Source organism: Gilbertella persicaria (genome assembly GCF_025201335.1).
Source record: "Gilbertella persicaria strain CBS 190.32 chromosome Unknown B0P05scaffold_14, whole genome shotgun sequence".
NCBI lineage: Eukaryota > Fungi > Mucoromycota > Mucoromycetes > Mucorales > Choanephoraceae > Gilbertella > Gilbertella persicaria.
The window spans coordinates 425,369-440,577 of NW_026251975.1; the positions used below are offsets into that span (position 1 = coordinate 425,369).

Below are 15,209 nucleotides of genomic sequence, written 5' to 3' on the forward strand. Positions count from 1 at the left end.
CCTCTCCCAAGTTATTTTTAGTGAAACTTTGCTAGTTCTCAACCCTCTCAAAAAAAAAAGAATTCAATTCAACACTGTTTTCGATCTGACCCCATTCTTGCTCACTTTAAGGCACCAAATTGGGGACAGACGCAAAGTATTTCTGCAAGCTAATTAAATTTATGTAGGACTGCTAATTCGTTTGTAGATTTAACCTCTTTTTTTTATTTTAATAAGGATAGGGTTGTTGGTTGTATTGTTGTTGTCCATATTGAGGTTGGTATTGAGGTTGATACTGAGGTTGATATGGTTGTTGGTGTTGAGGTTGTGTTTGCACTTGTGTCTTTGAACCATAAGTACCGTAACTTTGTGATAATTCATCTTCGCCCAAGGATTCTTTGATCTCCCAACTGTTCTGCTTGGCACCTACTGAGAATTCAAGGTCCTCCTTTGTGATTGAATCCCAGTACTTGTAGACCATCATGACAGCCAACAAGCTACAGATAGCACTAAAGAACATACCGTCTACATAATGTTGTACTTCATTACAAATGGCAACAGAAAAGACATAGATAATCACTTGGCCAATAATAAAGAAAGCAGTGCCGAATAAGATATCACCTAATGGCCAGAGATCGTCCAATGTGTTGACAACAAGAATGATTTGTGAAATAACATAGACAATGAATGCAATACCATTGACAATAAAATAGAAAGTCCATAAAGCACCAGGTGCAGCATAAGAAAAGGGGCCAATATTTTTAAATGTAGCGATAGCAATAAATCCAGTTAATAAAAAGATAATGAATGAACTGATACGAATAGACTATTAAAAAAAGAAGTGAATATTTGTCCATATACTTATTCACTGTTCTTACCCAAAGTGATAATGGTGTACCATCTTCTGCAAACTGAAATCCAACAAAGCCATTTAATAATAAACACCAAAATGTCGCACACATGAAACCAATATGAACGGCAGTAAACCACTACAAAATATATGAATAATGTTACATATAAAGACACAGTTATACATACGGGATAAACGACCGATGAGGTAGGTATAATACCAGTTACAAGTAACATTTCAAGAAAAGTAGTGATCATATATAAATAAAAGAACATGACGATTTCCTTACGACCTAGGCTGGTGTTAATTGTTTATATCTTGTTGTATATTTTACGTACCAACTGCAGTATATTTAGATCGAATATGGTAAATCATGATGGCTGCCATTACAATAGCAACACAATCAGTGACCAAAGTGGCTAATTCAATATATATATATATATATATCAGTAACATAGTTTTATTTAGATTTGTATTGTTTCTTTACCAGGCTGAAAGATCAAATTGCTTGCTAAATCAATATTGCGTGAATAACAAACAGGTTCAACACCATTTGCCTGTCCTATCAATGGACACAGTGGTAAAGATACAGTCTGACATATGCCAGTGAAGCTAAATGCTTCGAATTTATATACAATATTAACCATAGTTTTTTCTTTGTGCTTTTTGAATGGCTAAAATAAAAAAAAAAAAGAGTATAAGGAGAGAAAAGGAGAGAAAGAAAGAAAGAAAGTGAAATAAAACAGAAAAGGAGAAGAGGGGGTTTATTTTAGAGGCTGATATTGTGACACTTTAATTAACTATAAATAGCTCAAATTACGCTGAGGCTTCATTCTATCAAAAGAAAAAAAATTCTGACATGCGAGCCCATCAATTTATTGTTCTTTCTTTCTAAACCCGGTTTTCATTCACTTGACATAATAAAATGTCCAATGCCATAGTCAGTTTATCCTCAAACTTGCATATCTCAGCGCATATTCAGCAAACCCGGCTTAGGCATTTCGATAAAAAGGGTTTGAATCCTAAGTATCGAATATAGGATTCATCTCGAAGTTCGCGAGAGGGAGCGTATAAACAGCTTACCGGTCTCTTCTGATGGAGACTGGCTGACCAACATTATACGCTAACGTCATCGCAAATCATCTTGTAATTTGAATTCATTTAAAATAACGCAATTCACAGGAACCTAAATCTGTTTCTATACCAAATTGTGGGTCCAAGCCCTTCCTCTGAAAGCACACATCTCTATCTTTTTATTTATTTATTTATTTAATACAGCATTAGGGTATTCCTCTCTTAAATATACCAAAGACCAAACTTTTGCAAATCTTTCTTCTTGTTGGCGCCCTTACGATAGTTGGCATGAACAATCATGGGAGTCATGCCGTATTTAGTAGGGATTTGATTATCAAAGTAAGCACGTCCATGAGGGAACAACATTAAGTCCAAAAGCACAATTGGACTTGTCTGATAGTTGAGATTCATATCGTCCAATACACGGTTGATAGCACGCTGTTGAGTCACTTCTGGCTTCTTGTTTTGTTCTGTATCTTGAATGTAAATAGATGCTTCCAAAATACGCTTGTTGGTGTTGGTAGGTCGCATCACATAAAATCCAGAATTAATAATTTTTTGTTCTGTTTCTTGAGAGAACAAAGTCTCTGTTTGCTTTCGAGCATTGAGTTTCATGACCAAGTAATTATAAATAGCAGGTGAAGTAAAAACAATATCAACGTCAGAGAACCAAACTGTCACACCAGTATACAATAAGCGCTCCACGACGAGAGATTTAGAGTGTGTGATAGGTGTATAGCCTGATGATAGCCATTCTTCAAATTCGCCGGACAGCTCCTTGTGGAACCATTCTTTGGGAATCATGACGACATGCTTGCCATAGCCCGCCTCCTTCATTGTTGTGACAAACTCTTGATCGATAGCAAACACTAAAAATTTGTTGTCCAATCCACATTCTTTGAGAGAAGCGATCCAGTTCAATGTGTATTCAGCCATGCCTTGGTTTGCCACAGCTGTCAATAAGATACGGTCTTTGCTGGCTGTACGCACGTTATAGGCAATGGCTTCTTCGATTTCTGCGTTCAAATGACCCCATTTTTTTGGCTTCCAATCTTTTTCACTCACTGGCTTTGCTATGACAGGCACAAGGTCCTCTTCTTCTGGTATATCCGTGCCTGATACTTCTGGAGCAACAATAGGTACTTCTTCTTGTTTTGTATTGTTGAATAATGATCGTGATTGATGAGGTGCTAAATTAGACACAAACGCTAATAAAGACACCAAAAAAATAGCTGCCAGGAGCATCACAAGTGCCCTATTTCTTGTAAATCTTTCCATCATTTTGAGAAAAAGAGAAAGAAAAAAACATTAAAAAACAAATAGGAGATGGTAACTAAAAACCAGTCTAACTATATTGTAACACTTGAATCCGACTAGTCCCAATCTGTATAATAGCCACATTTCTCTCCGCTAAAGAACACTTAGCGTCTTTTAAACTCCGAGAACACCATCAAATACAGATATCTTGTCAACAACCAACATCCTCAACAACCAAACATCGCCCATCGTTACTACCTCCCAAATTTCTAGTAAGATAACCGATATTAGATCATCCAAAGTCACAAACACGAATAATATCATCGGTCCCAAACAAACTCTGACTCCTAAACCAATCGAGCCTTCATCTCGTCTTCCTCATCACTCAAGAAAACGCTCCAGAAAAAGCACGTCTCCAGAATCCATCACAAATAAGATGGCAGCAGACTAAGTTACTGTACTTAAGAAATCCTCGGTGGTTCCTCACAACGCCTGTGTAACCCGAAACAGAGCCGTTGCGCTCTCTGACACTCAGGAACCACAACCTGCGAAAGACGACATGCTTCAAATGCAGGAGTGACTTTTTCGATACAAAGCCTACAATGCACAACTCAGATCTGAATTAGCTGCAACCAACAAAACCCTCGAAGATTTCATCCAGTCGCACAGAAAACTGGAAAAGTTACTCGAAAGCTTCCTACTCCGACAATAATCCCGACACCCCCGAATCCGCCCCTCTCAACGCTCTTCATGAAAACATGAAGGAAATTACTACCACAGGTAACGAGGCTGACTTCTCTTCGCTCAATACATTAGGGGTACCAAGAACCACCTCTAAATATGTTCCAAAACAAAAAATCCCTAGCCATCAAAAAACATTTGCTTCTGTAACTCGTACACCTACCCAACGTAGAACGTCTAGAACAAAACTCTCCAACAGACAATTCATGTCAATTGCTCATCCTCTCACTCCAGTATCTGAATTGCAAGGATTTCAATACTTATACTTACCCAATCGCCACCGTTTACCTCTTCGAGAAATGCGTAATCGATTGCATCAACTAGGTCTTAACTGTGCACGTATCCTCGATATTCATTATCCAGCTCATGGCACGGTGGCAATCCTCTTTTATAACGACTGCTTGGAGGAAGCCAAAGTACTTACCATCAAACGCGGTATCCAAATCAAGGGGGATTTTAATCCACTACACCACTCTGTTGTCCAGAATCCGGATTTCAAAGACAAAGATGACGAAACTCGAACTATTGAAGCATACCGCCTGAACAATCAAAGAGCACTTCCCACCATTGCTTATTTACGTGCTCCTATCAACAAGGCAGTGACCCGGGATTTCTACAAAAGACAATGGATTACACAAGAACAAATAGATCTCCTCTCCAATGACGATCGACAAGAGAATTTCAATGCAGATATAGATATGGACACCGCTGCTTTACTCTTCACTGATCCAAATCAACCTCTATCTGAATCAAGTGACAACTGCAACAGCACAATCAACCTTGCCGGGGAAGCTCAACTGGTTTCATCTTAATAAATATGTCTCAAAATTCCGATAACAAGGATGTACACTTCTTTTTAAGTATGAATAATATGAACAATCTTATTACTAACCTCTCTCTATGCTCACTCAATTGTCGTAGCCTAGCCAAACCATCACAACTTCAAAGCAGCAGCGACCTTACACGATTTCTACATACTCATTCTCCTCTCATTGATTTCCTATGCTTGCAGGAAACTTATGCCCAATCTCTCAATACTCAACAAAGAGTTGATATGTAACTCCAGTGTCAGGCTTCTATATGGACCAAACACTATGGGATATTCAGTCTCAACCTCAATATCAACATCACTCCTTACCTTATTACTTTAGACCAGAGGTTAATTCTAGCAAAAGTATCTCACTCCTCTTCTTTTTTTCCCTTAATTTATGTTATTTAATATGTATGCACCAATAGTCAGCCGTGATCGACAGGATTTCTTTACTTATCTGTTACAACTTTCTCCTTTCTCTGAACTTTTTGATATGTCCTTCTCTTACTCTACCACTACAATTCCATTTGATTTTTCTGGCGGCTTCAATTATAGCTTTCAATCCTTCCTTCAAACCGTTTTTGATAACGGTAACATTTCCCAGATTTCTCCTCAATGGCGTTGGCACCACCTCCTTTGTGCACAACATACGGAAGTTACTCATGAGCTTAACTTCACCACTGCTCCACCTACATTTCGCTCCGGCAATAAATGCGCAACAATCGACTACATATCTGCAAATGAAGTATTAGTTCATTCAGTCTCTCATCCTTCAATTGATTTCGTCTCATCCACTTGGACCGACCATACACTTCTTTTAGTTCAATTTACATTCCCACAATTTATTAAAGGCACCAGTCTATTGCATGCCCATCCTCGTCTTGCTAACAACGAGCATTGCATTAAAAAACTCTACCAAGCACTCGACAACTATTATCAACACTCGTCCATAACATCATCTAGTACACCACTCACACCACAAGAGAAATGGAACCAAATCAAAACTATTGCTAAAACATCGCCCGAAAGTTCGTAGGGCAGCATGACAACGTCATCTACTTTGTCGTCTTCAATCTAAAAGAAACAAGGTGCTTCACCAGTACCGTCAAACCGCTATACTGCACGAGAGACTCCCTATCGTCGAAAAACAAATAGCTATCGTTCAACAGGACCTTATTGATACCCTAGCTTTAAGAGCAAGCAAACAGTGGCGTAAGAAAGGAGAAAAGTCGGCCAGCTATCTCAAGAACACTATCAAGACACGATCAGCAAAAAAGACCATGCCGGCTTTACTTCATCCATCTACAAGACAGTTATGTGAATCAAACAAGGACATGCAGTCTGCCGTTTATACCTTCTATGACAAATTATACACACCTGAAACGGTAAACCATATCTTAATTCAAGATTTTTGCTAACATTATTCCCCCCTCAGATAGAATTCCATATATTCAACACGGCAAATTGACCTCCTCCTTTTCCCTGGATGACATCCTCGACGGTGCGGCTAGATGTCCTAGCCATAGTAGTCCTGGCGTCGATGGTCTGCCCTATGAACTGATCGCCGTCCTCTTAAACCACCGAGAAACAGGGCTAGTCACTACTCAAGTGTTTTCTGATGCAGTTAGTTCAGGAATTTTTCCTGTCAGCTGGGCACACACTTTTATGGTACTAATACCCAAAAAAAAAAGAGGTTTGACTGATCCGCGAAACTGGCGTTCCACCTCGCTTATCAGCATCGATGCTAAGATATTCACTAGGTTAATTGATGCAAGACTTATGCCGCATTTCTCCAAGTGTATTTCTCCTCACCAAATGGGTTTTATGTCTGGACGTTTTATTGCTGAAAATGATCAAATACTATACAATGTCCAAGCTATAGCCACTTACAACAAATCAGAATCCATTGGTTTGCTCTTAGATCAGGAGAAAGCTTATGATCGGGTCCATCCCGAATATTTTACACAAATCATGCATGCTTTTAACATTCCTTCTACGCTAATTCATGACCTCACCACCCTTCTTTTCAACCTAGTTTTCAAACCTGCACCTCCCACTATTTCTGGTTATAAAGCCTTACTTCCCCAACACATTCCTACACTCACCTCACCTTTTGACACTGTCCCTAATTGGAAAGCCTTTTGGTCACTTTAAAGCACACATTGCTCCCGTAACATCTGGTTTCGCTTCCTACACAAAACCATCAACAATCACTTCTACCTATACCAAAAATTACCGAAGCTCATCACTAGCCCTCAATGTATTCACTGTCCTTACTTCCGTCGCAACACCATTGACACACTTGACCATCTCAACTTTCTTTGTCCAGTCAAATACAAAATCTGGTGTCACATCCTCTCCAAATATATCGATCCTTCTCTTACCGCTCCTTCAATTCATCTCTTACGACAACTCCCCAATCTCCGTACCACCATCAGTCGTTCCAGTCATTCTGCATTCCCAACCCTATCCACGCAACAAATTTGCGCTAGCACATTGGAAGGTCTATGGTCCAGCCATTGGCGTTCAGTTTTTGATTCCACACCCTTCACCTTTTCTGCTGTACTCTCCATAATCAAACGCCTGCTGACTAAACAATCCGACGAACAAGAACTAATATTTTCTGACTGAAATCACTTTCCTTACTAGTTAAACTTATGTACCTTTCCTCTCCCCTTCTTATTGCACATCATACCCCTCCAGTCTTAATTATCACTCATTATGATACCTTTAGGACTTTAAATAAAACAGGAACATAGTTCTACAAAAAAAAGTTTATAATAGCCCTTGGTCATGTAAATTATCTCTAATAATGATATCATTCACTACAGACATAACAAACTCAATCTGTTCTGTGTCTGTGGCGCATGTAAAATGAGTATAAATTTGTTTTGAAGGCTGTCTGTTTAGAGACAAGAATCGCTTCATGATATATTGACTTGTCTGTTCATAAGTGTTCTCGCCCTTGTAGTCTGGAAAAGTATTGGACAACAGCTGGCTTTGTATTTTTTCCTTAAAGATATCTGTCTTGTTGAGAAACAAGATAAGGGAAGTCTGCTTGAACCAAGCCGAATTACAAATAGAGTCAAATAGCACAAAGGATTCTTCCATTCGATTCTATGAGAAATAAATGGCTGTAGAGTATGAATGCTGCTTTACCACTCTTTCATCTTCAATCAATACTTGGTCAAATTCAGACAAAGCTACCATAAAGATAATAGCGACAACATCATCAAAACAATGGATCCACTTCTTCCTTTCTGATCTCTGACCACCCACATCTACCATACGATAAACAACATCACCTATCTTAAACACTACTTCTGTAATGCCTGTGCTCTTGACTCGAGTCATTAATACGTCTCGGTTTGTAGGCAGATAGTCTGGATTGCTTATTCTATCCAGAGCATCAAAGAAACTAGATGAAACTTAATATTTATAAGTAGTATGTATACGTTACTATTTGGCTGAATCATTCAATTGGTATTCGCGGCTTCGACCAAAGGCCGTCAACACATGTGCATCGTTCCACAACACACGTAAGGCATCTGCCACTTTTGTGGGAAGGCGGCTAATCTGCATTGGCGTGTCATAAATGATATCACGGTACTTGGCATGATCTGGATCTTCTAATTCGATTTCCATCTTTTCCATGGCTTTTAATATGACACGCATGGATTGTATTGTATTTGAATAAATGATTTCCTTGTATTGAGCTCTTTCTTTGGGTGAATAGCCTCCATGAATTAGTTTCATTTGCTTAAGTACAGTTGATTTGCCTGATTCTCCGGCACCCAACATAAGCAATTTGACTTGTTTTTGTAACTGGCTCCTTTCTTGTTTAAGCTGTTGATTGATTTCTCTATCACGCACTTGTTCATTCGAAGTTTTGGATAGTCGACAACCCATACTTCGGGAAATTAAAAGAAAGAAAGTAAGAAAAAAAAAGTTTATTATGTGTAAATAGATATCATTTGATATTGATTTCAACCAACTACTTTAATCCAATAAGCTTCCTGAAGGAGGTCTTTGCTGCTGTTGAGGTGGTGGTGGCTGTTGATACATGGATTGTTGCCATTGCGGTTGTTGTTGTTGTTGTGATGGTGGCGGTGGTGGTGGTTGTTGCCACTGTTGTTGTTGTTGAGGATGATAAGGAGGCTGGTATCCTTGAGGACTGTAAGCCGGGACTTGAGGTTGTTGAGGGTGATATTGAGGACGGTATTGAGGTGGCATAGAAGGAACCATGTTGCCACCATAATAAGGTTGTTGTTGTTGAGGAGGAGGAGGGTAGTTTGGTAACTGAGGTTGATAAGGTGGTTGATTATACAAGGGACGAGGTGGTGGTACTTGTTGCATAGGCGATTGAACAGGAGGAGGAGCATAGGGAGAAGGAACCTGTTGATAACTGGGTGTTGTAGGAGAACCATACATACCATAAGGTGAAGTATTGGTAGGAGGAGCATGGTATTGTTGCTGTTGAACAAATGCTTGTGGTTTAGGTGGAGGTGCAGGTGTGTATCCCATAGGTGCGCTAGGTTCATTCATGGACATTTGGCGTGTTTGGTTGGTTAAATGAGACATGGCAGAAGAAGAAGGCGTAGATTGGACAGGAAGAGGAGGAGCACTCGTGTACTTGTTCAATGTTTCACGCAGCAATTCTTGCTCACGCGTACTTTTGTTGCTTTCAATAGTCTCCATTAAGCGAGTTCTTTCATTTGTTCTTTCTGTAATGAAGCGCTGAATGTTCTGTTTCAAAGAATCTACTGTGTCTTGCAAACCAGAGTAGAACTGAAGCCCACGCTGCAAACCTTCCTTGATTTCAACATAGACCGCATTAGCTTCACTGAAATCAGCTGTCAAATTACGGCGCAACCTTTCAGCCTTGTCATGTTGAGATTGCAATGTTTGTGCTTCATTGCCTTCCATCAAGCTCCTGAAAGCAGCTGTTAAGTCTTGAATAGCTTGTTGCTGATGTTGAATGGTAGCTGAAATACGTTGTTGATGAGGACGAAACTTTTCAAGCTCTGCAGCAAAGATTTGTTGTTCAACATTGGCCTTCTTGTTCAAGATCAACAATTGAGAAATATCATCTTGCATTGTCTATAGACCATTAAAACCCCGATTTTTTTCTAAGTATGTATCCTTACTTTGTCCTTCAAATCACGGAATGTATCATCACGGTCCTTTTCAATCTTGCGCAACTTTTCAATGATACTTTCTACACGTTGCACTTTTTCACTCAAACCATTATCTGTCTTTTGACTCTGTCCTCCAAAATCCAAGTCCAAAAGATCCATGCTGGCACCACCATTGACATTCTTCTTTTCAGCAAGGCTAGCAATACATTCAGCATAAGCACCTTCCAAATGCTGACTTTGTCCTCCATGCTTCAGAATGTCAATATTGCGTCTTACGGTCTCATATCTGCTTAACAATTGGCTGTCAGATGAAGCAGCATTGTCAAGTGTACGACGATGATTGGCAATATCATGCCTGAACTCAGAAGTAAGGGGGCCTGAGGGGGCCTGAGTCCATTGATCAGCATATTGTATTCTGCCTTGTTCGCAATCCCTCATTTCTTGATCCAGGTTCAAACTGATTTCATCCAAAGCCTGTCTTGCTTTGGCATTTAAAGCAGATACCGTATTGACTAATTCACCTAGAGGAGAACGACATTCTTCAGAAGCAATGTGGTCAGCCCAAGCCTTGACTTCCGAGGGGGGAGTAGCATAACTGTCCAAAGAACCTGCTGACTCTTGTTGCTGTTGTTGTTGCTTGAATTTGGCCAATGAACCAGGCAATTTCATGTAATCCAACGAAGCATTTAATTCAGCTTTGGCAAGGTCGCAACGTTCGTTTTCTGCACGAAGTAACTTTGCAATTTCCTCAGAATAAAGTGATGCACTCTCATGCACACTGATAGGAATTAGTTTTGAGAAGAGATCAGCGCCAATCACTTTCTTCATTTCGTCTGGACCATAGAGTTCAGAGATAGGAATGGTCTTGACTGCCTTGAGACGATCAATAGGGGTCAAAATAGACTCTTGAGGTACTGTCTCATGGTAAATCATATCATTATCGCGAGTAGCTGATGTCAATTTCTCAGTACAAGTAGCTGTCTTTATCTTGCACAATTCTTGAAGAGAAGCAGCACTTTCTGAAGGAACAGTACCGTTTGCATGGTTGGAAGAGCTCAAAGCAGAACTCAAGCTATTGGCCAATTTGCTAGCTTCTTTAGCAGCAGACTCAGCTGCAACATAACGACTGACACATTCACCGTATTTAGCTTCTGCTTCACAAGCAGCTGCTTTGTGTTCCTGAGCTGTAGCAGCATAGTATTTTTGTTTGATCTGACAAATAATAATCCAGGATCGATCCACGCCTACACCACGGTTGACTGCATCAGTCAGTGAATCTACCATGTTACCATACACCCAAGCTGCATGACTAGCCAGCTTAGCAACCAGTCCATCCTTTGTTTTTTCTCGTATACTACTTTCCAAAAAGCACTCTTGAGCTTGAGCAAGCATTAATTCACTCAACATATTGACTGTTTCGCGACTTAAATCTTCGGAGGGAGCATGCAAGAAATTGTCATTGATGTATTGAAACATACCAGCAGAGGCTTGAAAGTAATGAAAAGCTCTTTTACGGCCTTCTGTTTCAGCTCTGTTTTGAGAGCTAGCAATGGCAGATAAAGTAGCAGCCTCATTAAAGATGACACTTGCTTTCTCAAACGCAAGCGAGTATTGAGATATAGCGCGGTTATTGAATGCGTCATACCTAAGTTTTGTAAGTCTTAGTCTCATCTGTAGACATCTTACCAGTTAAACAACACTTTGACGTGCTTTTCATCTACAGGGAACCGTAAGTCGAGTAATTCGAGTTGTCCAAAATAACGATAGAGTAAGTCTCTACCAGTCAAGTCTTTTCCTGCACCGCGTATATCTTGGCGTAACCTATTAAAAGACTGAGTTTCTTCTTGGTATTTTTCGGGATCGTCTTGATAGAAGCGAGCAATGTATTTTTTCAGTGGATTTGTCCAGTCGACATCATCTGTCTTTTTAAATGGAGCACTTATGAAGGGTATTTGAGGTGTTGTCATCTCGGGTTGGAAATAAACAAAAAAGAGAGAAAAAAAAAGAAATTCCCCCTCCTCCTCTCCTTCTTTCTTTCTCAGACAAGGTCACATCGTCTATCTTTTTTGTTTATGAAAGATGCGTCATAGTCGACAAGAATGTTAAATAGACTACTGCCTGTTCTCCAGTGTTTAAAACTGAACTTTGATTGCGTACATAAATGATTCGGAATCATCCTCAAAAGCAAGATGTCCGAAATGGCATCATTATTGGCTTGTGCAACTTGTTTTCGTAAGAACCCTTTTTTGATTCAAACAATGAGACCAATAAAATCATTGCATAAATCACTTGTTAAAGTGTTTCAAGGGAATGTCGGCCACCCAAAAGATGGATGCGAAATTTCACGCTACGCTAATCCTCGATATTTTCTTAGTTTGGCAAGATCCAAGAAATTGGCATCGTATGTTATAGTTCGTATTTGAGTAACCAATCAAAATGCAGCAAGAACTGGTTTTCATTTTACATCATTTGGAGAGAAAAGGAATATATGATATCATCGTTTCTTTAAATAGACATCTCAATATTAGTGAAACATCAAGCTGATTGGAATACGGCATATTGATTTTCGGGGATGAAATATCACACATAAAAAGAGCATTTTCTATTTTTCTTTTTTTCTTATTCTTTATCATTCTATCATCATGTCAAATCAAACAGAAACCCCCAAGAGATTCACAAGAGATGAAATTATGGCCATGGCAAGATATGAATATGCTCGTCAATTATCTATTTACACAAAAGAACAACTCAACAAAGGATCCACTGCATCAAGAAACACTAGTTCTACTGCCCCTCCTACTTCTTCAGCAAGAATCATTTGTAAATAGTCAAACTATCTCTCTCATTGTAAATAACAGCATTATTGTAAATTACCATACCTTATTTCTACGCATGTGTACATCACTCCTTTTTGTATAGACCATTCTTTATGTAATAAACAAAATTTAAAAAAGACTAATTAAGACCGACCCCAAAACTCGGTCGGGTATTTCCTTTTTTATCGATTACCTGTATGTGTTACTTATCGATAGAACACTCGAAGAAGAAAATAGGGTTAAACTTTGTACACCCTATTTAGTTAAATCAAAGCTTTTTATGCTGTACACCGATCTGATCTTGGAAGCTATTGCTATGCTTGGACTTGATTAACACCCTAGCATAAAACATTGCTTCACCCAATTTAGAAGTAATTGTAACTAAGAGTATATGCACTCTATGCATCATAAACACGAGCATATTATAGTTAAGAAACCGCGGCAAAGAACTGAACTTCTTTATGCATAAACCCATTTTATTTTAACTCAGACTACTTGTATTCGTCATCTACTAAAGCAGCATATTTCTCTATTAACTCGCGTTGTTTACCGTGTAATGATCTAATAGGGAAAACACTGAGTATAATTTCATGTTGATATGATTACGTTACCTTGGAAACTCTATCTTTAGTTGCACAATCTGATCTCCCCTGGAAGAACCTCGTAGACGCTGAATACCTCTGCCTCTAAGTGCAATACTATCTTCCGCTTGAGATCCAGAAGGCACTTTGACTTCAACATCACCATCAATAGTAGGCACACGTACTTTGCCACCCAACATGGCTTTGTAGAATGGAATTTTAGCATCATAAAAGATATCAGCATCTTGTCTACGGAACACTTTGGAGGGTTTGATCTATACAATACTTATCAGTGCATGTATAGAATACAATGTTGCTTACGTTAAGTGAGACAAAAAGATCGCCATGAGGACCTTGTCCCTTAAGAGGAGCATCACCTGCCCCAGGTACACAAATACGACTATTATTATCCACGCCAGCAGGAATAGTGACTTCCACTTGTTTTCTTGACCGTACCTTGCCTGCACTATTACATGTACCGCATTGAGAACCAAGTGGTATTGATGAACCAGCACCTCCACAAGCTTGACATGTTGCTTGCATATGAAATCCTCCCATTTGGACTGCTTGCATACCTGTGCCATGGCATACTTGACATTGAGTCTTTGATTTACCTGATTTCAAGCCAGAGCCATGGCAGGTAGGGCAATTGGTAACACTGTTGACCGTCACAGTTCGTTTAGCCCCTTTGACAGCTTCCATAAATTCAATTGTAAGAGGAATCTATTGTTTTATGTTAGTCAATGCTATTTTAATAAAAAGAATGACTTGCCTGGATGTCTTCTCCACTCATGGTACGAAAAGGACCACCACCTGCAGCACTTCCAAAACCAGCATCGCCGAAACCTGCAGCGCTAAATCCACCACTACCAAAACCTGCACTACTACCATTGAAACCACCACCAAAGAATTGACTAAAGATATCATTGGGATCAAATCCACCAGGAAATCCACTACTACTACTGCTGCTATTGTAAAATCCACCACTACTACCAGGACCTGCTGCTCCACCTTCAAACCCATGTCCAAATTGATCGTATTGTTTTCGCTTTTGTTCATCCGAAAGTATTTCATAAGCTTCTTGGATTTGTACAAACTTTTCTCGGGCATCTTTATCTTTGTTTGTATCTGGGTGATATTGTTTTGCCAGCTATTCACTTGAGTCAATGGCATAGGTCATTGCATTTGATCTTACCTTATAATAAGCTTTTTTAATGTCATTTTGACTTGCTGTTTTTGGCACTCCTAATGTTTTATAGGGGTCTAGTTTCTGTTGTTGAACAGGAGACACATGAAACCCTCTCTATTCTCAAATAGTTAAGTTGATGCACAAGACATACTGTTAGTACCCACCTTTTGTTGATGTTGATGATATAGAGAAGGAAGAACACCGACAGAACAACAACGAAGACCTAAATATTTGTAGAGTTAATAAAGTATTGAGCATTACTTTATTCTTCTAACCTCTTGTCAAAATTGGTCTTGGCTGTCTTATTTTCAAGCAAGGGCTAAGTGAGTGAAATAGTGTATAAAGAGGTTTTGACATACAAAGAAAAGAAAAAAGGAAAAAGATGTGTTATTTTTTTCTAGAGATTTCTCGCGTATATGCAGAATAGATGACAGGATATGATTGGATAGGACGTACTCTTTCTCAAATAAAGAAATTCTTTTTTCCGGTCAATCGGTCAAGCAAAAATTTATGCGAAGTTGATAACATCCCGAATTACGTTACGTGATGGATTTGAGCCTCTGTAAAGGGCCTCTCTTGTTTTGGGGAAGACTTCAGCAACCATCACCTAGAAACAACAAAAACACACTGGTTCTTTTATTAATCTTATTCAACAATCATCTTGGGCTATTGTTGGTAAAAGTACTGAGGACAAGTAGCACTTGATGAAGTCTACGACAGTAATTCGAGATCATTCAAAGATAAAAAAAAACATATTTGCAATTATGTAATAG

The 15,209-nt window shown here is 39.1% G+C and overlaps 7 protein-coding genes across 7 annotated transcripts; 3 read left to right on the forward strand and 4 right to left on the reverse strand.

Annotated features, from left to right (window-relative positions):
- Nucleotides 1-180: 180 nt before the first annotated feature.
- Nucleotides 181-3,191, reverse strand: B0P05DRAFT_508124 (chitin synthase III catalytic subunit-domain-containing protein). The gene is made up of 6 exons (XM_051575564.1): nucleotides 2,136-3,191; nucleotides 1,317-1,441; nucleotides 1,168-1,248; nucleotides 1,018-1,121; nucleotides 858-968; nucleotides 181-805 (listed from the first exon to the last, which is right to left on the reverse strand). Exons 1-6 carry the CDS (start codon nucleotides 3,182-3,184, stop codon nucleotides 209-211), a joined length of 2,067 nt encoding a protein of 688 aa, XP_051436176.1. The 5' UTR covers nucleotides 3,185-3,191; the 3' UTR covers nucleotides 181-208.
- A 925-nt stretch (nucleotides 3,192-4,116) lies between these two features.
- Nucleotides 4,117-4,593, forward strand: B0P05DRAFT_447785 (uncharacterized protein; the record flags this gene model as incomplete). Its single annotated transcript, XM_051573833.1, has 1 exon — nucleotides 4,117-4,593. A coding segment is annotated over one exon (477 nt), but the record flags the coding sequence as incomplete, so codon positions are not given.
- A 2,279-nt stretch (nucleotides 4,594-6,872) lies between these two features.
- B0P05DRAFT_467666 (uncharacterized protein) lies at nucleotides 6,873-7,343 on the forward strand (the record flags this gene model as incomplete). Its single annotated transcript, XM_051574390.1, has 1 exon — nucleotides 6,873-7,343. A coding segment is annotated over one exon (471 nt), but the record flags the coding sequence as incomplete, so codon positions are not given.
- A 127-nt stretch (nucleotides 7,344-7,470) lies between these two features.
- On the reverse strand, nucleotides 7,471-8,633 carry B0P05DRAFT_537057 (guanine nucleotide-binding protein subunit alpha). The gene is made up of 3 exons (XM_051577674.1): nucleotides 8,173-8,633; nucleotides 7,872-8,130; nucleotides 7,471-7,829 (listed from the first exon to the last, which is right to left on the reverse strand). Exons 1-3 carry the CDS (start codon nucleotides 8,619-8,621, stop codon nucleotides 7,488-7,490), a joined length of 1,050 nt encoding a protein of 349 aa, XP_051436179.1. The 5' UTR covers nucleotides 8,622-8,633; the 3' UTR covers nucleotides 7,471-7,487.
- Nucleotides 8,634-8,711: 78 nt separating this feature from the next.
- On the reverse strand, nucleotides 8,712-11,817 carry B0P05DRAFT_467471 (BRO1-like domain-containing protein; the record flags this gene model as incomplete). Its single annotated transcript, XM_051574385.1, has 3 exons — nucleotides 8,712-9,812; nucleotides 9,860-11,495; nucleotides 11,537-11,817. 3 exons carry the CDS (start codon nucleotides 11,815-11,817, stop codon nucleotides 8,712-8,714), a joined length of 3,018 nt encoding a protein of 1,005 aa, XP_051436180.1.
- A 675-nt stretch (nucleotides 11,818-12,492) lies between these two features.
- On the forward strand, nucleotides 12,493-12,719 carry B0P05DRAFT_586114 (uncharacterized protein; the record flags this gene model as incomplete). The annotated part of the gene is made up of 2 exons (XM_051582487.1): nucleotides 12,493-12,670; nucleotides 12,709-12,719. The coding sequence occupies 2 exons, from the start codon at nucleotides 12,493-12,495 to the stop codon at nucleotides 12,717-12,719; spliced, it is 189 nt and encodes a 62-aa protein (XP_051436181.1).
- A 417-nt stretch (nucleotides 12,720-13,136) lies between these two features.
- B0P05DRAFT_537063 (uncharacterized protein) lies at nucleotides 13,137-14,833 on the reverse strand. Its single transcript, XM_051577675.1, has 7 exons — nucleotides 14,712-14,833; nucleotides 14,601-14,659; nucleotides 14,443-14,550; nucleotides 14,020-14,397; nucleotides 13,569-13,970; nucleotides 13,278-13,522; nucleotides 13,137-13,227 (listed from the first exon to the last, which is right to left on the reverse strand). Exons 1-7 carry the CDS (start codon nucleotides 14,791-14,793, stop codon nucleotides 13,158-13,160), a joined length of 1,344 nt encoding a protein of 447 aa, XP_051436182.1. The 5' UTR covers nucleotides 14,794-14,833; the 3' UTR covers nucleotides 13,137-13,157.
- Between the last annotated feature and the right edge of the window lie 376 nt (nucleotides 14,834-15,209).